Below are 27162 nucleotides of genomic sequence, written 5' to 3' on the forward strand. Positions count from 1 at the left end.
GAATTTTAAGGTAAAGTTGCAAAGATTTCTTCTTTCTACATTTGTATTTTTATCTCTCAGTCATTTTTTTCCGAATTGTCACAAGTAATTTAATGATACAGCTTTTATTCTTATTTTAAACTGAGCTTTGGGAGTAAGAGTGCTATCTGTGCTTTTGAAAGGGCATCCTCCCCTTTATTTGTGTTGTTTATATAAAGAGGTCAGTGAATTCTACCTGGGCACTGTCCATGATATTTTGTAATCACAAGCTTACCAAAACTTATTCTGTTGCAGCTACTCAAATTTTTTGTAAAAACCTTTCAGCCTCTGAAGTATTTTGCAAATTATTGCTGGAGAGGGACTTTTTACAAGGGCATGTATTGATAGCACAAGGGGTAATGGTTTTAAACTAAAAAGGGTCAATTTAGATTATACATAAGGAAGAATTTTATATTTTTTTCAGTGAGGGTGTTAAAATAGAAAAGAAGAACTTTTTGGAAACAAAATGGAGAATGAATTAACATTAGCAGAAAAAAAAAAATACAATCAAGTCTTCATATGAAATCCTAGCCTGAAAATATGAATACCAAATTAAAGTTTGTAGAATGCATAATCAATTTAATGGTAGTGTTAAGGGTACTATACTTTTTAAGATCAGTTATTAGGGATTCAAGACTTTTAGGCATAAGTATAAACAAAAAAGGGAAGTGTGTATAGAAAAACCCAAAGCTGGAAGCTGTAAGGTACCAGTATGGCATTAACTTTTCCTCTGTGACATCTGAATAGGGCAAAAGAATCAATCAAGAACAATACAGATAATAAAATATTCTGAAAAACTGTGAATGTTTTTCACAAGAAGAAAAAGTCTCATTTTGTTGAATCCTGCATGATCAACATGTCTTTTTATTAACAATGTTCAAAGTTTGTAATCTCTGCAGTAATACATAATAATAGTAGATTTTAGTTATAAGGAATTGGTTAAGAAATAACATGCTGACATCAAATGCTCAGTATGTAAAGCTGACTATTCTGATCATTTTACTAAAAGTCCTGCAAACCTAAAAGTACACAGGGGTCAGTGACACTAGGTAGAAGCAAAGTCATTGGCATACCACATTCCTAAATCCTTTGTGGGGCTGTCGGGAAGGTTCTGAACCTTGGAAGTTGGACCCTTGGAAGAACATAAGTGCAGAGCAGTATATACATAAATTAAAGCTCTAAGACCAAGAATAACTACTAGAGAAAGACAAATCACACATGATTTTGGTTATATGCTGTGTTGTACAATTCCTGTACTGTTACCTATATCTGAAATGCTATGGAATTGAATACATCCTCAACCCTGATCAGGCTTCTGATCTGGATTCTTTTTTAAATAAAAAATCTTGCTAAAAATAATATTGAATACAATGAAGTTTCGATTAAAACTACAGTTGTATGATTTAAGGACCTTTTCTACTACCCTGATATTTGCAGGTCTAATTTGTGGGTTTCATGATACATAAATACAAATATCTTTGGCTGAGATAAACCACATACCATGGACAGGTGTAAGGTAACAAGAAATCAAAGATGCAGGCCTAGATTCATTCTGTGAACATAGTGAATTTGGTTTATGAATTTTAACTGTGCATTTCCTGAACTTGACATATTTAGTTTGCTTTTAAATTAACTCTTTGCCCTCAATTAAGAGAGATTTCTCACATTCTCTACCACAGCAGTGACTTGGTCAGATACTGTCTACGTGTAATTTTTCTCTGAAGAATACAAGCATGAATGTATGTTTGTGTGCGTGCATGTTTCATGCCATAAAGATCAACTTAGTGAATGAGTGGTTTTGGACATTGATATCTGTATCTAAAATACCTTTTTTTTGACATCTCCAAGCATCTGTTTCACAGCTTTTGGTCTGAAGTATATTTTGCATTCTAATCCCGTGATGTTACCCCTTTCCCACATACCCAAAAAATGTCAACGTTTTCACAAACTTTATGTATGCAGTTATGAAAATGAAAATTGCAAACTGTTTGATCAGTGATAATAACCTTTTTTTATCTCCAATAATTATGCATTGTAGTGATTGACTGTGGACATCCTGGAGTTCCTCCTAACGCGGTCCTGTCTGGTGATAAATATACATTTGGGTCTACTGTCCATTATAGCTGCACAGGTAGACGATCATTGTTAGGGCAGTCATCTCGGACGTGTCAGTTAAATGGACACTGGAGTGGATCTCTCCCTCATTGCTCAGGTAATATTTCTGAATTAATGATTATATCCTGAAGTTGTTTAAAATTTATTTTGATTTTTTCAGAAGGTCATTTAAAAATCTGGAAAATCACATATAGAACTAAAGTACCATCTCAGTAGAAGTAGAAAAAGTAAACCCAAATAAGTATAAAGTATCCAAGAGAAAATAATCTGGAAGAAGTAGTCTTTCTTGGTGACATTTAATATGAAATTCACAGACTATGGAAAGAAACTGGTACTTGAAAAATGCCTACTGATTTGATGACACCTCAGGTGTAACTTGATTGTGTAATACATTCCTCTGTATGATAAGGCCAAATGGGCTCCACATAATTTCAAGGTAGGATGCTTGTTTTTTTAGGAAACACTATCTAATCCTCATAATAGATTAACCCTCACCAAAGTCAAGATATGTTTTCTGAACCACTTATTGCTTAGGAATATTGTGTTTCACAACTTCAGTTTGATTCACTTTAACAGCAGCAATCAAGCGAAAACGTAAATCCAAGTCACACGCTAATTTGTGATTTGGCTAAAATCCCATTTGTTTTTGTAGACTATGTAAACAAATGTTGTGATAAATGTTAACCTTGTTATTAGTTTTAATCCTCAGTAAATACTGGGGGAGGTTCTTTCTTGTCATGTTTCATTCTATAACTTAAAGAATGGGATTTCTTTAAGTTACGTAATTTAGAGCACTTAGATAACTTCAGTGGCAGAAAATAAGTAGAAAACAAGTGATGTTTTTTCTTAGATTACATCTATGCCAAAGCTAGAGGTGAAAATAAATGATTTGCAAATCTGACTACTGCTATACCAGTTTCACACTAAAAATCCAAGGTTCTTCACAGTATTAAATAATATAGAATCATAGAATGGTTTAGGTCAGAAGGAACCTTTACAAATCATCTAGTTCAACCTAGTGGGGACATCTTCCACTGGTTTCATCTAATAGTTTTTATTGGAAGGGATCTCCAAAGATCATCTAGATCATCCAGCCTCACCACAATGACAAGGGACGTATTCCACTAGATCAGGTTGCTCTAAGCCCTGTTCAACCTGACCCTGAATACTTCCAGGGATAGGGCATCCACAAGTTCTGTAGGCAACCTGTTCCGGTGTCTCACCGAACTCACCATAAAAAAGTGTCTTCTTTATGCCCAACCTAAACTTAACCTCTCTTAGTTGAAACTGTCGCCTCTTGTCCTGTCACTACAGACTTTGATAAAAAGTCACTCTTCATCTTTCTTATGTATTTTATACATTGAAAAGCTACAATAAGGTCTTCTGGATGCCTTCCTTCCCTTTTTCAGGTTGAACAGCCCAAATTCTCTCAGCTTTTTTGCATAACAGAGGTGTTTCAGCCCTCTGATCATATTTACAACCTTCCTCTGGACCTGCTCTAACAGGTCCTTGCTCCTGTTTTGTAGGGAACTTCAGAAATGGATACAGGAGTCCAGGTGGGGGTCTCACATATTCTAATCGTATTTTTTTCTCTGCCTTCATTTCTTCAATGTATTTAGTTATAAACTGATTATGTCAGCTACAGTTTCAGAGCGTGCAATTTTACAGCCCATGGCAGAAATAGTTGAAAATTAATATAAAATATTAAAAAAACTTCTTGGTTAAAATCTTGCATTAAATTGTAAAGCACTGAAAGAATTTTCAGTATCTGAACCTTCCTCTGCAGATTCTTAGGAAGCTAAAATATGACAGAACCTAGAAAAATGGTATTCTATAAATAAAGCAGAAGGAAATTTGACATAATTAGAACAAAGATCAAGTTCTTATAAGCTTTGATGTTTAGAACTCTGCACTAGAAATCACACCTTAATGTAAAATAATCTTATTTAATAATAATTATATATTAATGTAATTTGCAAATTCGAACTCTGTTAATAAAAAGTGAGTTTACAGTTTACGTGCATCAGTATTTGTTTTGGAGAAAAAACCTACTCTTTAGATAAAATCTAAGGCTACTTATTGCAGTTTTCCATGGTCTTCATAAGAAAAAAAATTAAAAATCTAAACTGTGAATAACAAAAATAATTAAAGAAGTAGACAAAAATATCAAGGAACAAATAGGAAGCCTGAAAATGCAGATGAAAATATCAAAGAAGCCTCACTGAAAATAGGACTATTCTTATAGTAATTCTCCTATTGAGTTAAATAAGTGTTGAAATATCTTGGGTTAAGCATTTCAAAGTGAGGTGCATTATTTTTTTTCCTAATGATGGCTTTTTTACCCACAGATAGGAAACTCTAATCAAATCTATGTAATCTATCTCAATACATGAAGAAACATTTCCTTGACATAGATTTAAATGTTAATTATAATTAATCAAAATGTATAGAATACAAACTCCTATTCTCTTATTTTCCTTAACTGTAGCATACCAAACTATAATTCTGGCATAGTACAATTTGAGATTTTGTATTCAAATTGTATATCTGAAATGTTTTCTCATTATAAATAATTTGCAGTTCACTATACAAACTTCCATATTTTGTATCTAAAATATGTAAAATCATCAGCTAATGCATATTAAAGCATTAAAATTTGCATATTTTATATTATTGATAATAAATAGCATAGAATGTTCAACTGAAAAAAGGTACAGCATGCTTGACCTTTTCGTATATGAAAAATAATTCAAATAGAAAATGCTAAGTCAGTGAAATAAGATAATCAAATTATTTCACATCAACCCTATGACAGTTTCTTTTTTGTCACATGACATTGAGCTAGAAGGAATTGTCATGTCCCATTAATATATATTGGCATTCAGAAACAGTTTTCAATCATCATGTGCACATCAGATCAAGTCAGAAATTTTCTGCAAAATAGAATTCCTCATAGGTGCAGCAGGGTTTTATACATACTTAAGTAGTTTAAATACCCTCCATTTCATTAAGATTAAACGTCAGCTAAGAATTTGTTACACATGTGAGTGAAGGATGGCTCATAAATTACTGTAAAAATCACTTAGTTGAGTCTGCATGAGGTAATAAAAATATGTTCTCTTATGATATCATTGCTTAATCACTGTCACTTCCTGATGTGATTAGTCATTTAGAAAGATTATTTCTGTAACCTTCAATCAAAAGAGCTGGTGGTTAACCTTCCTAAGATTAAAAGTGTAATAATTCACAGTAATAATTAGGCATTAGGAAAGAACACATGATTTCATTTGGAAGAGGAATATGTGATTTCTACTTGGCTTAGCAAATAGCCTATTTTAATTTTTTCATCATAAAATTATTTTAGGCATACTGCCAAATAACTTGTCACAAATTAAACTGTTATTGTGAAGACTTTGCAAGTATAGAAAAATGAATAGGCCCTGTTCAAATTTTGTCATAGTCTAAATAAATAATACTGGCAAATGTAAGACATGGATTCCCAAAATAGCCTTGATATTTTAAAAAGCAGACTATTTTCAAACAAGAGGGGTGTTTGGTTGGACACAAAGTATTTTGAAAGTTTATAAAATGTTTTACTTACTATAATCTGGAACTATTTATGATTTCTTTTAATCAGGTTTGGCAGACTACTTTACTGATCTGTGTCACATAATGAAATGCATAAACAGAGAACAACCTAAACTTTTGAGTCTGTGATTTTGAACTAGACAGTTCTTATACTACTTGAGTTAATCTGCTATTTCTGAAAGCATTAAAATATATACCGTGTACTCCTTGGATATATTGGACTAAAACAAGCATTTGTCATATGTGACAGTTATAGGAAAGTAAGCTAGTTCTATTCTTCTTTTTACTATCCAGTTCTGTACATACTTTTGTCAGTAAAGAGATGTGTCCAACCCTTCACTCTTACCAGCATTGGTTACACACACGCAGTGCCAACGAAGGCAAGAATAGCTCTGTTTTTCCCTCCATGTGCTACTTCAGGCTCCTAACTTCTCACAGAACCTCTAGATAGTGAGTTTTGGTCTTCTGCATACTTGGAGTAGGCAACTTTATGTACTATTTCTATGTAAGAATTTTTCTTATTATGCTATTTAAACTTAGATAAACACCAGAAATGTATGGCCATTCTACATAACACAGCCTTTTATAATTGGAATAATTCTTTCTAGCTGATTCTTGAAATATTTCACCTTTATTTACAATAGTGTAACTAATTACAAAGTAGTGCAGACATTCTCACAAAATATCATTATGTTTTACTTATTTTTTGTATGGAAAACATTTATTTGCAAGTTGTTACAGAAAACTGTAATCTATGGGCAAAAACCTGAACAATGCAACTCCTAGAATTCTAGAATTCAACTCTTTAGTATTGGAACTCAGTATAATATGCCTTCATCTCTTATGACATATAAAACTGTCTAAAGATCTTTAAAAAGATAAAACAGAAGATCCCAAGTATGTATTAAGGATTCAAACAACCGACCTACTGTTCAAATAGTGTGTTACCTAGAGCTTCCTAAAAATTATCACCATAACTAAAGATTTAGATACACAATGTTTTTGATATTTTTCTTCTCCTCCTTCTTCTCCTTTTCCTTTTCCTTTTCCTTTTCCTTTTCCTTTTCCTTTTCCTTTCCTTTTCCTTTTCCTTTTCCTTTTCCTTTTTTTTTTTTTTCCTTTTTTTTTTTTCCTTTTTTTTCCTTTTTTTTTTTTTCCTTTTTTTTGTTTTTTTTCTTTTTTTTTTTTTTTCCTTTTTTTTTTCCTTTCCTTTTTTTTTTTTTTTCTTTTTTTCCTTTTTTTCCTTTTCCTTTTTCCTTTTCTTTCCTTTCCTTCTTCTCCTTCTTCTTTGTTACCGGTTGATCATGCTAAGATCTATTACAACAGATAGTTGAAAACATTAATGCTCTATCTTGGAAGTTGCTTAAAAATTTCTATCTAAGGGAGAGTATCTAAGGCAGTTTTGAAGGGATTTTTCAACATTTCTGTAAATCAGGGAAAATGCTTCAGGTTTAGTATGCATAAGATTGTTGACTAGAACTTTCATTCAATTGTAAAACTGTTTCAATTCTAATTATTCCACCATAAAACTGTATTTAAAAAGTATAAAAAGCATTTTTTGAACACTAGTTATATGCAAATAAGAAATTGTCTTACAATCAGGACCTTGGTTTTCCTCAGAATTCCCTATTATAATAAAAATTGACCAAAGTTTTGTGGTTGTCTTTTTTTTTCCCTATTCTTATTTGATTATGTTATCAGAAGTTTAGTATTAAGGGAATTTGAGAAAATTAAAATTCTTTTTCTGTACTTATATAAAATAAATAAAAAGAAATTAGTGGAGAATCAAGTACTTTTGTAATTACAGGGACTTATTCTCACTGATACTATGGAGGTTTTGTCCTAAACTATAAACATAAATTATTTCTAAATACATAGAAACCTACATTTTAAATCCAGTATCATAATAACATTTCATATTATTCAATCTTTGTACTCTAAAATCTAGGTGATACAGCTGGTTCTTGTGGTGATCAGGTATCCCAGGTCATGGGTCTAGAGAAGAAAACAATTTTAAAATTAAAAGCACAATACATTTCAGCTGTGATATTGGATATATCCTCCATGGCTCAGAAGAAAGAACATGTCTGGCAAATGGAAGTTGGACAGGAAACAACCGGAGTGCAAAGGTAAATCAAGGAAGAGCCATTCTAAAGAAGATTCATTCTATTTTTAAACTGTATTTTGAATGTTAATCAGAAAACCAATTTTACATTGCCAGCTTTGTATTGTGAATGTTAAAAGAGGCAAAAAAAAAGAATTTTCTGTCCAACCTGTGTTAATTTATTTTTTGTCTATCAATGTTCCCCCACCAGAGATCAAAGCCTTTTAATGTCCGAAACAGTCTGTTAGCACCTCACCTAATGAGACTCTTCCCTTAACAGATTCACTGAGACTGACAGGATATTTGATACCTTTTTATATAAGGACTCCACTTACAGCGATAGAAGAACCCCTCAGCAGATTTCTCCTAAGAGTTATTTTGTCGTCGACGAAATTGTCAGCACCTAAAAATGGACTCACTCTAACAGTTCACAAAACACGTTTAATAATACAAATTTGTGATAATGTGTGGGGTTCTTTGTGTCTGGAATAGGGTCTAGCTGCAAAACACACTTAAACTATGTAATAGTAATAATAAAGCCAAGCATAGGCACACAAGTTAAAGCAAAAGCAACTTAAAAAAGACGTAAAACAACTTACAAAGAATAAGTAAAGCGAAAAAACTTAAATACGCCCTATAAAGCAAAAGCAACTTACAACAAAGTAATAAGTAAAATTTTAAAGTACTATGGAGCAAAGGTAAAATTGGTAAATAGTATAAAGTGATCGCTCACCCCAAGGCGTCTCAAGAAGATGGAGCAAGAAAAAGGTATCTCGTCAGTTCCCTCCACAGAGTTGATGGAACTTCTCCTCCACTTTTACTTGGGTACAATCTCTTTTATACCTTTTTTCTTTAGGCAGTTTGAGTGACTATAGTCAATAAACTAATTTTGGGGTGATAGATGGATGAAATAGGCCCAAGGGTCTACTTCCTGTGTTCCCAGCATCCAGGATGTTCACCAGGAAAAGGCCGTGTTATCTCCTTTCTTCATTTTAATCCTTTTATCATTTTCTGGGAATGTCTCCCCAGGTGCTGGGGTTTTCCCAGAAACCATCAGGAGATTGTTTTCTCCTTTTGTGTGGCCTTTCTATCACCTTACAAATGGTATGCAGTTGATTTTGGACTTAAATTTTTTCAAATAAATTGTTAAACTGTAGCAGTGGCTTGACATCAGGTGACAAATTTGAAACCAGTTCTTGGCACCCATGAAACTCCATGTTTTCTAGTTTTGAGAAAAAAAAAATTACATAAACCTCTAGAACTCAATTTTTTGCTGAAGTATTTTTACGCGTAAAAATCTCACCATAACCTGACCTTTAATCACAACCATTATACACCTGAATTTCAGACAAAAGAGCTCAGTTTTACGAAAATGTCAGTGTCAGGATTTCATTAGATACACCTATGTATAAATAATTGGTTTAAAATTTCAATTACTGGTGCTGTTGACATTATTATTTTTCAATAGAAAACAAAATGCAGAAACAAATTTATTTGTAAAAATAATTTGGAAATTTAAAGGAAGAAGAATTACCATAAAAGAAAACTCCAACAGGATATTTATGGAGAATAATTTATTACCTAAATTTTCTTGCTTCAAAATAGGAGATAATTCCCAACAGATTATTTTGCAAATAAAGCTTCCTGAAAAGCATAAATAATTGAGAACCTGTGCTCTTATTTTCCACTTTATCACTGTTGACTTTGTTACCTCTGTGAAAGTGTCATGACATTTTAAAAATTTTTTCACAAGCTGATTTTGTTATGTCCTTTCTGCTGAACAATTGCTGTCCTGACACTGCAGAAATAAATAAGTAATAATATAATATATATTTATATATATATATTTATGTTGGTATCTGAAGGGAAATGCTTAGTCCAACTGAACCAACTGCTATTTTTCTTTGATCTCATCTATTACAGAGATTAACTAGCTCTTTTACATTTCAAGATGCTTTGGTGATTTTTTTTTTCTTGAAATGAGAAATATAGTTCACAGATATATAGAGATATGGGTGCTACATGAACAGGTATATAGTTCTAGTTTAGACCATATAGTTTAGATGTATATATATGTAATTACATAAGAAAGACCGTTCAAATTCCCAAGTCGAGTGTTGAAGAACTGGAAAACATCAGGGTTCCACCTGCCTATGAAATAATATTTAACACCATCCTGTGCTTTGAATTAGGAAAAATATTCTGGTGATGCTAGAAATGCACACATATTATAGATAAAAATTAAATCTACAACGATAAGATCAGGTATTTTCTTATAACTGGGAGTTTGTTTTTGCAGCTAAATTAGCTTTTCACTAATGCAGATTATAGAGCTAAATTTCTAGTTTATGTTTCCCTACATACAAAAGGGTAAAAACTACTAATTCATGTACACAACTATTTACTGTACAATGTGACTTATCAGTAGGTGGTAAAACATACATTTTTCGGGACAACAGTGTGGATTTCCACCATAACACTGCTGGCAACAGGATTATTCCTAGATATTCCTATTTCAAAAATCACCTTTACCGCATTTTGAAAAATATTTAACATTTTCCTTTATAGCTGTGCAGTGTGGTAATCCAGGAACGACTGCTAATGGAAAAGTACTTCGTATTGATGGAACTACATTCTCTAATTCAGTAATTTATTCGTGTGTGGAAGGATACATACTTTCTGGATCATCTGTAAGACAGTGCACTGCCAATGGAACATGGTCTGGATCCTTGCCAAACTGCACAAGTAAGACACATTTCTAATGAATAATCTCTGATTTTCCTCTCCTCTGAAAGACAATAAAGTAGAATATAGAAGTTACTTACCAATAATTAAGTTTTCAGCTTTTTCTTGCACTATTTCCTGCATAATTTTGTACATTAAATACTTTAAAAATATAATGCTATGCAAATGTGAAGATTATGTTTTTTTAAAGGCAGACACAATATAGTAATATATAAACTGTAACTGCTGTCACAGTTTAAGCAATTGTACAGTTACATGATGTACCTACTTGAATTCTTTCCTAGTAGGTATATTTTAAATCTTTTTTGTGTTTTGTGATACGTCATATTCAGACATTTTTATTTTAATTGCTTTACTCATCTTGAAAACTTATAATATTCTGGTCTTTCAGAGGGTAGAAAATAAAACCTTGTCATAAACACCTAAGAATTATTTTGTAGTGACTCCAAGGTCAAAACTGTTGTCTTGCTTTCACATGTCATCTTCTGTTTGGCCTCTTCATTAACCTTAAACTGCTTTGGCTACTCCACTAACAGAAGCTATTTCAGCATCTCTCACATTCATAATAAGCATTTTGCAACACTTTATTTTCAAGCCCATCTGTTCCTGCTTTATTACATGTCCTAGTTCATCTTTTAGTAACAATTTTGAAAATTTTACATTTATGTGACTCATGAGACTGCCTATCGTTTTGAGGAAACTATCCTCATCAGAGGTATAGCAAACTGTTGTTTAAATTTTGAACATACTTACAGCAACCCAAATAGAGCCCAAAATTTAGATGATAAAACCTCTTGTGTTATTTTTAAATCTGTCTTTATTGGTAAGCATGTGAACAGCTATTTTTGCAGTCATCAAACCTGTTTTTGTTTGTTTATTATTTTCCAAATTATAATGAGAATCAGATAAATTGTACTGAGGATAAAGATGTTTTGTGATGTCAACTGCATCTATATTTTTTTGTTTATTTTAGAATAGCATGCCAAAGCAGTCTTCTCAAAACACACTGCTCAGGTAGAAAGAGATTTTTTCTTAAAACCTAGAAAAGTATCTTAATAGAAGAAGTATCCTAATGAAACAAGGGGAAGGAGATTCAGGATATGCCAATTTTGTTTAGTCCAGATGTTATCAAAATTTACAGCCAGTCCATACTTATTACAGCTGCTTCTTGCATATCATTGAAAATACTGGGTTTTAGAGCTAACACTGTAAGAGAACAGCATAGATAATCCTATACCCTTTAGATGCTGGGAGCCCTGGGCAGTGTATCATTGAATAAGACTGTCCCATGTGCAACATGTCATGCAGACCTATAGCAAAGATTCTCCCCTTTCAACTCTGCAATTTATTATAGGATTTTCTTAGGAAGGAATAACAATATAATTTCTGCAGTCAAACAGAAACAATGTTCTCATGAGAGCTTCTTATTGCACTGCTAAATAAAAAGCAAGGACAGCAGTCAGCAAGGTGTAATCGTGGAGTGGGGGCTGCCTGCAGCAACTCTGCTGCCATGAGTTGTCTGAGGCTGTGCCCTGGCCCAGAGATCTGTGTGGCTCAGGTCTGAAGGCCACGCTGGATGTGCAGCACAGGGCAGCACAGGCCTGGGGCTCCTCAGCTTAAACGCAGTGGTTCACTGACTCGTCCATGTGCAGTGGTCTTCTGGTCAGGATCACTACAGAAATTTAAGCTCCTTTTTGCCTACAATAGTGACCTGAGTGGTGGTGATCCAACTGAAATGAAACAAAGATTAGAGAAAAAAAGGATAAATGCATTAGCTTTATGTTTTAATTCAGTCAAAACAATCATCATCATGGCTGGGCTTCGCGAACGAAGATTTGGGAAGGCTTTATCCACACTTGTTACAGGCACGTTGGTGACTTATGAGGCCAATACGTGACAGACATATCCGGTTGCAAAAGGCACAACAGAAAGACTCCTTAGATGGTGTATTCCGCAAGACACGGTTCTTCCTGCGTTGCCTTTTCTCCTCGAGAGTGATCCTGCGTGTGTTCTCAAAGGCTTCCGCAGCGTTATAGATGGTGTGTCTCCAGGCCTCCCGATTTGAGGCCAGAGTGGACCAATTATGGTGATCAATATGGCCAAGGCTGAGATGTTGTTTCAGGGAGTCCTTGAATCTTTTCTTCGGGGCTCCTCTCTTGCGGCAGCCAGTGGCAAGTTCACCATAGAGCAAGATCTTAGGGAGGTGGTGGTCCTTCATCCTTGAGACGTGCCCTGCCTCGCAGCTGTGTTCTCATCAGCATGGCCTCTACACTTGTGACTGCTGCTTGCTCAAGAACAGATGTATTGGTCACATAATCTGACCAGTGGATGTTTAAGATTGTACGGAGGCAGCGCTGATGGAAGCGTTCTAGGAGACGCAGGTGGTGGCGGTAGATGACCCATGATTTGGAACCATACAAGAGTAGACAACACTATGGCTTTGTAAACACTGATCTTTGTGCTTTTCTTCAAGTGTTTATTACGCCATACTCTTTTGTGGAGTTTTCCGAAAGCACTGTATGCCTTTGCCAACCTGTTGTCTATCTCCCCGTCAATCTTACCATCCGAGGAGATGAGGCTACCTAGGTAATTAAACTGCTGGACTGATTTGAGCTCTGATTCGCCAATGGTGATATGGGGATGATGGAAGACTTCCTGAGGTGCAGGTTGATGGAGAACTTCTGTCTTCTTTAGGCTGACTTCCAGCCCAAAGAGCTCAGCAGCATCTGCAAAGCAGGATGTTAAACGCTGCAGAGCTGCTTCTGTGTGGGCAACAAGGGCGGCGTCATCAGCATATAGTAGCTCCCGGACAAGATGGTTTAGGGTCTTGGTGTGGGCCTTCAGACGCCTTAGATTGAACAGGCTTCCATCAGTACGATATCGAATGTAGATACCGTCCTGATCATCGAGGTCTGCTGTGGCCCTTTGGAGCATCATGCTAAAGAAGATGGTGAATAGGGTAGGAGCGAGAACGCAGCCTTGTTTCACACCATTCTTAATTAAAAAGGGCTCAGAAAGTGTGTTGCCATACCTGACTTGGCCGTGCTGATCCTCATGAAGTGAGATGATCATTTTAAGGAACTTGGGGGGCAACCTAAACGTTCCAAAATCTGCCACAGACCTTTTCTGCTCACAGTATCAAAAGCCTTGGTGAGGTCAACAAAGGTTACATAAAGACCTTTGTTCTGTTCCCTACATTTCTCTTGCAGTTGTCTGAGAACAAATCATGTCTGTGGTGCTTCTGTTGGCTCTGAAACCACACTGACTTTCAGGTAGGATCCCTTCTGCTATAGTGGGTATTAGTCTGTTCAAGAGTATTCTTGCCAGGATTTTGCCAGCAATGGAGAGCAGAGTAATACCACGGTAGTTTGAGCAGTCAGATTTAGTACCTTTCTTCTTATACAAAGTGATGATGACAGCATCACGAAGGTCTGATGGTAGTTCACCGAGCTCCCAGCAGCAGCCACAAACTCGTGAAATTTGGTGTGGAGGGCAAGGCCCCATGTTTCCAGACTTCAGGTGGAATTCCATCAACCCCGGCTGCCTTGCCGATTTTACCTGCTGTATGGCCATGAGGGTTTCTCCTAAAGTGGGGGCTGTATCCAATTCATACTTTACTGGTTGTTGTGTGATGGACTGAATTGCTGAGTCTTGGACCACACGGTTGGTACTGAAAAGAGTTTGAAAGTGTTCAGACCATCGATTCAGAATGGAGGTTTTATCTGTTAGAAGCGTTTGGCCATCAGCACTGAGTAGAGGGCTTTGCACCTGGTATGTGGGCCCATATGCTGTCTTCAAGGCTTCATAGAAACCTTTGTGATCACCCATATCTGCGCATAATTGAGTTTTTACAGCTAGATCGATCCACCACTTGTTCTGGATGTCACGGAGTTTCTGTTGGAGCCTGCTGCATGCGAGACGAAAGGCTGTTTTTCTTGCGTGACAGGATGGCAGTGCAAGGTGTGCTTGGTGGGCGGTTCTCTTCTTCCTCAACAAGTCCTGGATTTCTTGGTTGTTTTCGTCAAACCAGTCCTTGTTCTTCTTGAGGGAGAACCCTAAGGATTCTTCGGAGGATTGCAGAATGCTGTTTTTAATATGCTGCCAGGTAGTTTCAGGAGAGGAATCTGCAGAAACTGTGGAACGGTTTTCGAGCCTAGTTTGAAGGTTTGCCTGGAATCTCTCTCTTACTGTGGCTGATTGGAGATTGTTAACTTGGAGTTTTCTCCTTGTGATGTTGCCCATTTTGGGTTTGAATTTAAGATTGAAGCTGAGTTTGCAGCGCACAAGCCGATGGTCTGTCTGGCATTCTGCACTGGGCATCACGCGGGTATGGAGGACATCGCGAACATCTCTCCGTCGCACCAGGACATAATCGATGAGATGCCAATGCTTAGATCTGGGGTGCATCCAGGTTGTCTTCAGACTATCTTTCTGCTGAAAGATAGTATTAGTGATGGTGAGCTGTTGCTCTGCACAGAATTCTAGCAGGAGTCGACCATTATCGTTGCAGTTACCAACACCATGTTTGCCTAATATTCCTTTCCAGGCACCAAAATTCTTACCTACTCTGGCGTTGAAATCACCAAGGATAATGATCTTATCATCTGCGGGTACTTTTTGGGTAAGGTGGCGCAGGTCAGCATAAAATTTGTCCTTTTCGGCAGGGTCAGCTTGGAGAGTTGGGGCATATATACTAAAGAGGACGACGTGTTGGTTGCTGTGGAGTGGAAGGCGTAGGGAGATAATGCGGTCAGAGTGACCTGTTGGCAGATTTTCGAGTTTGGGAAGAATAGAGTTTTTGATCATGAAGCCGACACCTGAGAGATGTTTTTCGGTTCTGGGCTTACCTGACCAGAAGAGAGTGTAACCAGCACCATGTTCTCTGAGGCTTCCTTCCTCGTGAAGGCGAACTTCACTGAGGGCAGCTATGTCGATGTTGAGACGAGCCAGCTCATGGGCAATTAGGGCAGAACGCCGCTCAGGACGTCCACTATCCGCAGAATCAAGCATGGTTCTGATGTTCCAACATGCTATAGTTAATTTAGGTACACCTTTGGAGGCAGGTGCATGCCTTTGTCTTTTGCTCTTTGTGCGACCGCATTGAGAGAAGATGCCCGTTGGTCTGCGGTTAACCAACCGGGTGAAAGTGGAGATGAGCTTTGTTTAGGCCACCTTTTCTAGGCCCCTCTCCGAGTGGAGCAAGCAGTGCTGTCCTTGAAAAGGCTGCTTGGTCGTTCAGGGTGCTGCCCCAAGAGACTGTCATCTCCGATCAGTCTCAAATGACCAATATCCTGAACCGCCTGCATGTGGAGTTGAGTCTGCGGCTCCCAGTGCACCTTTCACCTGCCGTTTCGACCCTCGTCCGTCGCTACAGGACTTTTTGCATGTGGGTAAAGCCTTCAAGCCTGCGCAATGGATTTTTTAGGTGAGATGCAGTATGCGCGGAACTGAACCCACCCTTTAATCCTGAGGTTCATCTGCCAGGGCCGAGCGAGCTTGGACGGTGGCAGTGAAATCCTCAGGACGTAGGTTTGGTTAGAGTGACCTTCTCTTAGATGGATGGCCTTACAGGGCTAAGCGAGCTCCATCTGCCCGGGTTTGAGATTAGAGTTGTCCTTCTCCTAGGATGACTGCCAGGAGGCTAACGAGCTCATCCTGCCCATAGATTTATTGTATCTGGCCCTGCTGTTTTGACCTGTCTGGCATGGGCGGCCCTACCGAAGGCATGTACCATCGCCAGCATAGCCCAAAACCACACAGGGACATACAGGCTACGTTTCTGTTAGAATGGTTTGGGCAGGTCTTTGATTTTCTGCTTTACTATCACCTATTTATATACAGTCATAAGGAGATGCCCAGGAACAGCCCTTTGTCCTGCCCACCCTTTACAGGACGTAACAGAGCAGAGCAAACTTATCTGGAACATGCTGAACCTGGGCAGTAGCAGCAGATGAGCCAAAAACAAACAGAGACAGAAAAACAAACTGACCAAGTGTTCTGGTCCTTGTACCCATCCAAGGCTGAGGTGCTTTTCAAGTCCCCAGCTTTGCTGGGACCCCCATCACTCTGAAGGAACCCCACTATTCTCCCTGACCATGTCCTTCCTCCACTTTGTTACCAGGTATTTGCAGGTGCACTGCACATCTGTTACATTTCATACAGGAGTGCCCTGCTTCCCCCCGTCAATTAGAAGCCCCCCATGGCCCGCTCGATACCCCCCCTCTCTTCCCCACTCCCTTCCCCAGAACCCCCCCTCCCCCTTCCCCCCAGACCTGAAATGGCAAACCTCTGTGTGCTCCGAAGCTGCTCTATCCTCCTCCATAGGTGTGTAGCAACTGCTGGCAAGGCTCCCTCATTTTCTCTCTCCCCTCTCCTGCTGAGCCTGCACCTTGAGACTAAACCGCGGCGCGGAGCGCGCGCGGCACGTAGCCTGCCCTCCGACCCCGCGTGAGAGCCAGCCCCCAACCCGGCTCCCCCAACCCTGTACCTGTAGCCTTCCGGCACGTAGCCTGCCCTCCGACCCCGCGTGAGAGCCAGCCCCCAGCCCGGCTCCCCCCAACCCCTGTACCTGTAGCCTTCCGGCGAGTCAAAACAATAGTATACTTGGAAAAATATTGAGGATGATTTTAGCAAAATTTGAACATTAAGGATAATAAATGGAATATGTTAAATAGAGAAAGGTAGAATGTACAGAATATTTGAATATGCTTGTGATTCTGTCTTTTCCAGATTTATATTATTTGAAAAGTGACCATGAAAAATCTATGACTTTTTAGTTTTTAAAAAAAAAAAATTAAAATTACTGTGTTCCCAGGTAAACTAAATTAGACTGATCTCGATTTTCCTTTATCAGTGCACTAGCTACTTTTAGACTAACCCAGATAACCCTATGATATGTTTTCTAGTGTCTTCTGTATCTGCAGACAGTGATTACATGTGACATCTTAAGATTTATGATATATGCCACACAGTTAGTATCTGATCACTCAAACTGTGATAAACTGTAGAGCAAGGTATATATACTATATGTACCTTGGATTCTCAAGTCCTCAGTTATTAGGTCGAGGGACCTGGCCAGAATACATCACAAATATGTAGTCATGGATTTTTGTGATTTTGGAGAGCAGGATACAGAGAGGGTGCCATTCACATCCATCATGCTTTGGCTTTGGCTTAAAAGTGGACATGATATGCTTTCTGCCCAGGAAACTGCCTCCCATGGTTTTCCAGGAGCACTAGCAAAGCTGTAGGGGCATTGTCAAGTTTACTATAAAATAAAAAAATAAACCGAAAACCATATGGAATACTATATTTTGTATAAACTAGATTTCCCCCTCTCCCCCCTTTTTTTTTTCCTGAAAACAACCACTTTTTATCAGAGCATTTGGACAACACTCTCAGGTACATGGTGTGATTCTTTGGTATGGTCCTCTGCAGGGCCAGGAGTTGGACTCAATGATCCTGATTGGTCCCTTCCAACTCAGCATATTCTGTGATTCTGTGATTGCCACTAGTATTGTCAAGATTTCTTACTCTGAAAACAGAAGTTGATAGATCCAGTTGACTGGATCTGAAAGAACCTTATCTGTTTTAACACTATTTTCAGATTACAACGATATAAAACTCTTTATTAACTCCTTAGGAATATTTTATTTCATTAGGAGATTATATCCTAACACTAGAAGTCACAAGAGGTCTTACAACCACTCCTACTCATTAAAGTACCATAGACCTAGTTTTTACGTAAGCCACAGTCCATGTTTGGGGGTTGGCTGAATATTCTCATCTGTTTATGTACATAGCAACCATGTGAGCATTTCTGAAGTTTTTGCAGACATATATCTTAATTTTTCCAGGTTGTATTTTCTTTCAGAATGTATCCATGGAAAAGTAAGCTAAATAATAGGTATCCGCTTTTTTTTGTAATGAAACTGATCTGATAGGAAAATTTTAGTCTATCAAAGGGTGGCAGTGTCATATGGATAATTTCTTGCCTTTTTTTTGTCATTTTGTAATCTTGAAATTTTGTTAATGAAAATTGTACAGCCCTTTGCTTCTACTGTTAAACAAAAGTGTTTATGTTCTCCGAATATAATTGTTATACAGCTCTACATAAATTTGGCAGCTAATTAAGATGACATATGTCTTTATTTTCTCTTGTTGGAGATAAGATTTTTGATACCTTTTCTTCTCCTTCTTTTTGCCAATAAATGCCTAGTTTTGTCCTGTGTTTTTCCCCTCACATATAGATAAATCTCATTTAGATTTTCAAATATGTTACTCAACTATTTACTTGCAGTTATCAGTTGTGGAGATCCAGGAGTCCCCCAATGGCATGAGATATGGTGATGATTATGTTGTTGGACAAAATGTTACTTATATGTGCCAACCTGGTTATACAATGGAAGCAAATAGCTCCTTAATTCGCACTTGTACTAGCAATGGCACGTGGAGTGGAGTAATCCCAACATGCAAAGGTACAACACTTATTTGCTTGTCAGCTATTTCTTCTATTACATTTACATACACTGTTGATTGTAAATTGTTAATTTATTGTATATTCCAGAGAAAGCAAAACTTACTGTAAAACACTTCATTATTTTGTCGCTAATCTTAATTATCCAGTATGAAATGATGGTTTATAAAGTTAGCATGTCATATAAAAATAACCTTTTATATGTCCCTGCATTTACAAAACCAACACTCAAACATGTGAAAGACACCTTTGGGAAAGGTATGCATATACTGAACTTTGTCAAAGGCAAATTGTTCTGAGTTACCCTATCTATAATACTAAGATTTTCCTTTGATCCCTCCTTTATTAGATGGGCACTTTTAAGACTCATCATGCTACAAAAAGACTAAATTCTTCTAGCAAATTTCATAATAAAGATTTTTCTGCTTCATCTTAGTTTCTCTACTGTGAAAACTGAAAGGATTAATTTCAAGACAATCTTTTTCTCTCTTCTAATTGCATACCTGATTTTTCTGGTTTGTTTTTTTGGTTTGTTTGTTTTTACTTGTTTGTTTGTTTTGTTTGTTTTGTTTTGTTTAATGTACCCTGTTGAAATTTAAACAGCAAAAATTCTGAATATTGCTGAAAGACAAACTTATCTGTCTCATCAAAAATACTTTCTCTGAGAAACTCACTTGCTAAACCTTAAACTAACTTCTCTTGAGTAATTTTCCTCACTCTTCCTGATACTACACCTGTAGAGAAGCAGCATTACCATTTTGGTGTTTCCTTTCCGGGTTCACACTAAGCATGTCTGATCTCTATTCTTTCAAAATTTAGTCAGTTAACTTTGTGTCTATTTTGTTCTTATCTATCTTCCTTCTGTTTCATTTTCAGGAAGCACAGTAACATAGCTTTTCAGCAGTTCCCATTTTCCCCACCTGAATTCATTCATCAAAATAAATTAATTTCAAATCTTCACCCCATTTGCAATTACTTTTTTCCTGCTGAGTGCAATTCCCCCAATATCTTACCAACTACAGTTTAATGCTAATTCACCTTTGATAATATCAATTTTTAAAGTTATTTTCCTGACATATTCTTGAGGACATCAAACTTTGAGATCTTCTTAACATTACACTTTTTTTTCTATTTGCACTGTGCTCTTAGCCTGCCTCAGTTTCAATTCATATTTATTTTAAGAACAGAAGAACAGCTATAGTGGTACTATTGACCAAGAGTCTGTCTGTCTCTAAGAGTGGCTGTAAGTGAACAGCTAGAAGATCATAAGACAGAAAAAGTATTTAGGATATAGTCTCCCATCCTCAAATTCTTAAGGTCTACAGGGCACCTAAGTGGGAGCAGAAGACCTAACTATGATTTGATTCAAACAGAACCATACAAAGAAAGAGTTATACTGTCAGTTTTAACTTTGAATTTTTGAGTCTTTCTGGTTTTGCCTCATACATATTTAAGGCTTGTATAAATACTAAATAATAACCATATAAAGGATCTCTTGTGTTCTAAGAATTTCATTCTACTTGTGTGATAAGTTAATAGCGTAATGAAAAGTAATATATTCTATGCAGTAGGGTGTTTGAAATGTATAACAGTTGGTTCTTACTGTCAGAATGAAGTGCCAGGGTCCTTTGGTACCATTTAGTTAAAATAATTGGAAAATGAACTGGGCAGAAAGTGGATGTATAATTGTCTCTGTGCCATTGAAAGAGAAGATATAAATAATTCTCTGCTATGCCTAGTAGGAAAAGGATGTGTGTTCGTCTGCAACTAAATGTTCAAATATTCAAGCATTGTCTTTTTTGCAGACTTGCATTTGTAATATACTTGTCCTTCTTAAACTGAGAAACATTGCTGTACATATTTATGCCTAACTCTGACCAAAATAGAGAGGCATTCTGGCTTGTTGCTGAGTGTTGTTTTGTTTTGCTTTTCTCACCACAAAATTCTGGTGTTGCACCTATTTTCATGCTACTTCTTCTCTCTTCTTTCCCAATTATTCACTGGTATTCCCTCCTTTATTGATCACCTCAGAAGTTAAAACTATATAAGACCCCTATAAAAGAACTGTTCATGAAACTTTTGGACAATGAGGACAGAGTTCTGCTTCTTGGAGTACTTATTTTGATGTACATTTATTGAAACATCATAAAAATGAGGAAAAAGCTATCATGTCCCTTTCTGGGACAAAAACAAGGCCTCAAAATTTAGATTCATTTTACTGGTTGGCAAAGGATTATTTGGTAACAGTACTACTTTCATCCAGCATTCTCAAACAGCTATGAATGGTGCTGCAGAGTACCTTTATGGTTCATATAGTTGAGATTCTCTCACTGAAGAGTATGATAAGAATGGCCAAATGGTGCGTGGTGAACCGTCTGCAGATCACATTCACATACACAATGCTCCTAAACTAGTTCCTCTAACTTCTTTTGAGCTCTCAAGCTGACAGTTGTCTAAACATAAGTTTAAAGGATATGGGGTGCAGCATTTAACTTCCTCCATCCATTTTTAATCACCACATCTTCTCATTTACTCCACTAAATTAAATCATATTAGTTTTATTTGCTTTCTTTCTCTTTTACCAGCACAGTTTCTCCAAACTTCCTCTGTTTTAACACTGTTGTCTGTCTGATTAATTCTAGTCACTCAGTCTAAATTTTGCCTTTTCTCATTTTGCTTGAGTTTCTTTAATTTAACTTCATTAATACTTTTTTCCTTTCAGCTTTTATTAACTATTTTCTTTTATTACACCATTATCCAGTGAATGTCACTTCTGTCTTCATCAAAACAGTTATATCTCTTTATTTCTACTGTCCTCCTGCTGTTTTTCAGTCCTCTTCCCTACAGTTTAGTAGATGTATCTATTTTTTTCCTGGGAGGCCTGGAAATTAGAAACTATACTGAAATACTTCTTGTTGGCCGCCTTAGAGGTAGCAACACTAATAGTTTCAACGGGTTACAAATCCTTACATTTTCTCCCTCTAGCTAGAAGCTAGATGCTTTTGGATGAGGTGCTACTCACAAAGCAATTACTAACTAAACTGTGGTAATTAGAAACAGGCTTTCAAGTAATATTTTGGAAAAGTTGTCCTGGAGTTTCATTCCTGAGCATTAATACCTGGCAAATGCCTAAAATGGTTAACAGGAAGATAATATTTAATTATATTACACTAATAAAAGATAATTGTAATCTATATTGTCTTAACAGACAAACAAAATAATTTTGTAGTATACTACCAGACATATCTTAAATGTTGTACACGTCATAATTTCCATACCGATTTTTAGGTAGTATTCCTTTTTGATTTGATGCAGCATCTTGGTTTGTTTAAGACACTTCATCAATCATCCCCTGTGTCCTAAATGGAGGAAACCAGAAATACTAACTTCAGGATATGTGGCAAGAATACAGTGAGGAAGATAGCATGTCCTGACTGTATTGTCCTCTAAAAAAGGTGAAATTAGCCCATATGGTTCTTCTAGTAATTGTGTACACCAGGGATATTTACAGCAGCTGGGCCTAATTATATTGAATATTATTGCAGCTGTTACCTGCCCAACTCCTCCGCAGATCTCTAATGGAAGGTTGGAAGGAACAAACTTGGACTGGGGATTTAGCATTAGCTATGTCTGCTCTCCAGGATATGAACTCTCTTTTCCTGCTGTTTTGACTTGTGTTGGGAATGGAACATGGAGTGGTGAAGTACCTCAGTGTTTACGTAAGTATTTGCTTTATAGTCCTGTATTTTGCTATTCAACTATAGTGGGTTTTTTAAATTTTCACTTTTTTTTTTTCCTCAGTCCCTTCTCACCTCTCCATCCTGCAGTGGTTCAATTAATTTTAAACCTGGGACAAGTACAATCCTTCCAAAAATTCCTAAAATTCCTACAGTTTTCCAAAATTATAATGTAAATAATAGACTGAGGCAGTTGTAGGAATATCTGTGTGTGCATGTAGGAGTCCTCAGACAAAAACACACACAAAAATGTTATTGGCAATGTATACAACATGATCTAAGGCAATCCAAGATTAAGAGGTGCTGTCTTGTTTTCAGATCCAATACTATAGAATAGAATAACTTTCATTATAATTTCTTTTATTTCCTCATTACTCATCCTAAACTTTCTGTGATATCACAGAGAAATTTTTCTACCTGTAATGTTGACTAGGCCCCAGGGTGATTCTGTGGGAATTGTCTATTTTTCCCCACACTAAATTAAGTTACATATTTTATGCAGTAAATTTTGTTAATCTGAAAGTTATAACATTGATGGATTTTTGTATTGCTACAAATTTCATTACAGAAGCAAATTCCACTCATTATTTAAGAACTCTTTTAAAAGTAATTGTAATATTCAGTTGATTGCACTGAAGAAGGAGGTACTGTAGTTATTTTTAGAATAGCTATACTACCCTGTAGTGGTATTGAGAAAGGGGTCTAACTGGAAGAGGATCATATCATATTCTTGGCTTTACATTTTCTGCAGTTTAATTCAAATTTGCCAAGTAGCTGACCTTTCCAGGTAGCTTGCTAAATGTTGCAAAATGCCCTTCTCTTTTATTTTACTATTTTTTGCATTTTTAATCTCTCCCTTTCAAAAATGTTCTCTATTTTGGCTATATCCTACTACTGTAAAAGCATATCATATAGATCATCTTTTCTTTTTCTTATTTTCCCAATTACATTTCTATATCATTGACAACAGTTTCTTAGTGCTGCTGAAACTGCACATGCTGGAGGTGGAACATGATGAAAGCCTTTGTTTTTTGGAAGAAAAAACCCCAACGTTTGTTGCTTAAGTTCTCTATGTGGAGCTCCTTTAGAGTCCACTGTATTATGAACAACAAAGACCATGAAAAATCATTTTCATCATTTGTTCTTGATTGAAATATGGTATTCTTTATTCATTTTTGGATACCACAAGCTGTTTGTCGTTTTTGAAGTTGGAGTACTCAATGCTGCAATATACTCTGAAAAAGTAGGCTCCACCTTTAAACTTCTTAATAGGTATATTTGCCACAGAATGCAGCTGCCTGGGACTTAAAGGCTGTTTCATGCAGAGACTACATTAACTGAATGTTGTTGATGTGCAATGGTTACCCATTGGCTTGCAAGAGAAAACAATTGGCAGCCAGTACTTGTCAAAGAGCTTAAGCTAGCTGCCATCTGGCAGAAATGAGAGGGAGCTGGTGAAAGTCATTCTCAATGAGCAATCTTTAAGCAGTTCTTGACATCAGAAATTTAGTTCCCAGCTTGGTTCCATAGAGCCTATAGCTGAAGAGATGCAAGGTCTAGTTATAACATGGATTAATTATCCAGAGCGGAATATGGTCATGTCCCTGGTTGAGTATTTGTCATCTATGACCCTGTAAATTTGTTTGCTTAATTACTCATGCAGTAATTTCAGTAAAGGACTGCTGGTTTTATAAGCTTGGCAATAGATGGCAAAAACATAGGCGTATGCCAGAAAAGTCCTAACTACAGATATAACTTAGAATCATAGAACTATCATGGAATCATATAATATAATGAATTGGAAGGGACCCACAAAGATCATCAAAGTCCAAGTCCTGACCCTGCACAGATCAACCCCAAGAATCACACCATGTACCTGAGAGCATTGTCTGAATGTTTCTCGAATTCTGTCAGTTTTGGTGCCATGACCATTTCCCTGGGGAGCCTGTTGACCCTGAGATTAGCTCAGTTGTTTAGAGCATAGTGGTAATAACGCCAAAGTCATGGGTTCAGTCCCTGTACAGGACTAAATTAATTTCAGAGTTGGACTCACTGATCCTTGTGAGTCCCTTCCAGCTCAGAATATTCTGTGAAGTCTGTGAAGTTCCAGTGCCCGACTACCCTCTGGGTGAAGAACCTTGATATATGACCTGAACCTCCCCAACACATCTTCGTGTCATTCCCTCATCATCCTTGAGTCCTGTCACTGTCTCGCCAGAGAGAAGAGATCAGTGCCTACCCTTCCACTTCTCCTCGGAAGAGGCTTTAGACCATGATGTGGTCTTGCCGCAGTCTCTTCTCCTTTAGGCTGAACAGACCAAGTGACCTTGGCCACTCTTTGTATGGCTTCCCCTCAGGGCCCTTCACCATCTTCCTGGCCCTCTTTTGAACACTCTCAAATAGATTAATATCCTTCTTATATTGTGAAGCCCAAATCTGCACACAGTACTCAAGGTGAGGCCACACCAGTGCAGAGTAGAGTTGGACAATCACCTCCTTTGACTGGCTGATGCCCACCAGGACACAACTGGCCCTTTTGTCTCCAGGGCTGTGCTGAATCATATTCAACTTGCTGTCAACCAGGACTCCCAGGTCCCTTTCTTCACTGCTGTTTTCCAACAGCAGTCCTCCAGTCTGGATATACATCCAGGGTTGTCCTGTAATATTCACAGTTAACATCTGGCAAGTTGAAGTCCGTATAAGGACAAGAACAGTTGATTTAGAGGTCTCTCTTAGTTCATTAAAGAATAATTTGTGAGTGTTGACAACCTGGCTGTATGTAGACTCCCATGACAACATCTGCTTTATGCGTATTCCTTAATCCAAAGGCTCTTAACATGCCATAATGTCCAGGTTTTGACCGGGACAGGGTTAATTTTTTGCAGTAGCTGGGAGGAGGTGTGGCTAAGGCCCATATGTTTTTCTATACCACCTGAGGAGAAAGGGACTCACTTCAGAGAACAAGGGCAGGGCTTCTGGTCATGAAAACTGCCGTGGGTTGGGTCAGGCTCCGAGGTGAACATTTTGCATGTAAATCACCCCTCCCTTTTGTACACTTTTGTTATTAATATTGTTGCTGTTACTGTTTGTTTTCTTTTCTCATTGCTGTTTCTAGTAAATTGTTCTTATCTCAACCCATGATCTTTGCCTTTTATGCCTCCAATTCCCAATTCTATCCCCCCCACAGCAAGAAGGGAAAACGGGTTTGGGGGGTGGTCAGGGAGCAAAAGAGAGTGGCAGTATGGTTTAGGAGAGTCTTTGTGAGGGCATTTAATTGGAGTGTACCATTCCTAAACCATGACACATAATCAACTGCAAGTTCCACAACCCCTCCGCCCCCCATAGTCTCCCACCTCACCTGCCTTGCTTATCCCTCCTGAAGAGTGTGTAACCCTCCATCCTGGCACACTAGTCACAGTACTCATCCCACTAGGTTTTGGTTATGCCAAGGATGTCATATTTCTGGGATTGAGTCAAGGCTTCTAGCTCCTCTTACTTGTTCCTCATGCTGCATATGTTGCATGTAGGAACATTACAAATATTGTTCATTGCACCCAGTCTCAGTGTCAGAGCTCTCAGTGTCAGAGCTCCATGGTCCTGCCTTGTTAAAGGCTCCCAGAGTCCTTGTGAAAATAGTTCCATTGGGAGTGGAAACACTTATAGAACTTCCAGTTTGCTGCAACTTTATTTTGTTCTGTAGTCCTCTGTTCCAATATCAGAGGAAAATGGCTGTGTTTTACCATGATGTCTGGTTTCCATGGTTACCTATATAAACGGCAGATATTCAGTAGTTATTCAATAACTAGGTAAAGTTGACTGACAACTAAGTGGTGGATTTTACCTAGTTTAGAAAAAATGAATAAATTTATGAAACCCCTATTTTTGAATGCTAGAATGGTTTTTCCCTTGAGAATTGCTACTTCATTGATGCAAAGAACTGTTTAGGGGACAATTTCAAGCCACTGTGTTAAAAATTTATGAGTGTTTCATGTATTTTCAAATTAAGACACAGAATTTTCTAGTGAAAGCATACTACAACCATGATCTGTCATTCATACAATGAGGTACACTGCATGGCACTATCTCCAAATGATAGGTTCTGGTATGCTACATTTTTTTTTTCACCAGTGTTTGTGAACTATATGGGTTTCCTATACAGTCAGTGCCAGTGGTAGAGAAAGAGCAGGAGCATTTCATGTGAGAGGGTCATTTGGAAAACATAGGTTAAAACATAGGTGACAAAGATAGAGATATTAGAAATACATTTTGATGGTTGTTGCTTGAGAGATGTAATATAAATTTTGTTCATAGAAGAGAAAGATGAAGCACAAAATTCCACTATCTGTACAGCATGCCTTTTAGAAATACATCATTGCACA

General features: G+C 37.3%; 1 protein-coding gene across 1 annotated transcript in view; it reads left to right on the top strand.

Annotated features, from left to right (window-relative positions):
- Positions 1–27162, top strand: part of CSMD3 (CUB and Sushi multiple domains 3) — a 605915-nt gene that overhangs the window by 549312 nt on the left and 29441 nt on the right. Inside the window, 8 exon segments of the mRNA XM_032696902.1 lie at positions 2057–2230; positions 7670–7693; positions 7696–7830; positions 7833–7850; positions 10394–10570; positions 18870–18897; positions 18899–19047; positions 22592–22765. Of these exon segments, the coding sequence (XP_032552793.1) occupies positions 2057–2230; positions 7670–7693; positions 7696–7830; positions 7833–7850; positions 10394–10570; positions 18870–18897; positions 18899–19047; positions 22592–22765 (879 nt within the window).

The sequence above is a fragment of the Chiroxiphia lanceolata genome, chromosome 1 (assembly GCF_009829145.1).
Source record: "Chiroxiphia lanceolata isolate bChiLan1 chromosome 1, bChiLan1.pri, whole genome shotgun sequence".
Lineage (NCBI taxonomy): Eukaryota > Metazoa > Chordata > Aves > Passeriformes > Pipridae > Chiroxiphia > Chiroxiphia lanceolata.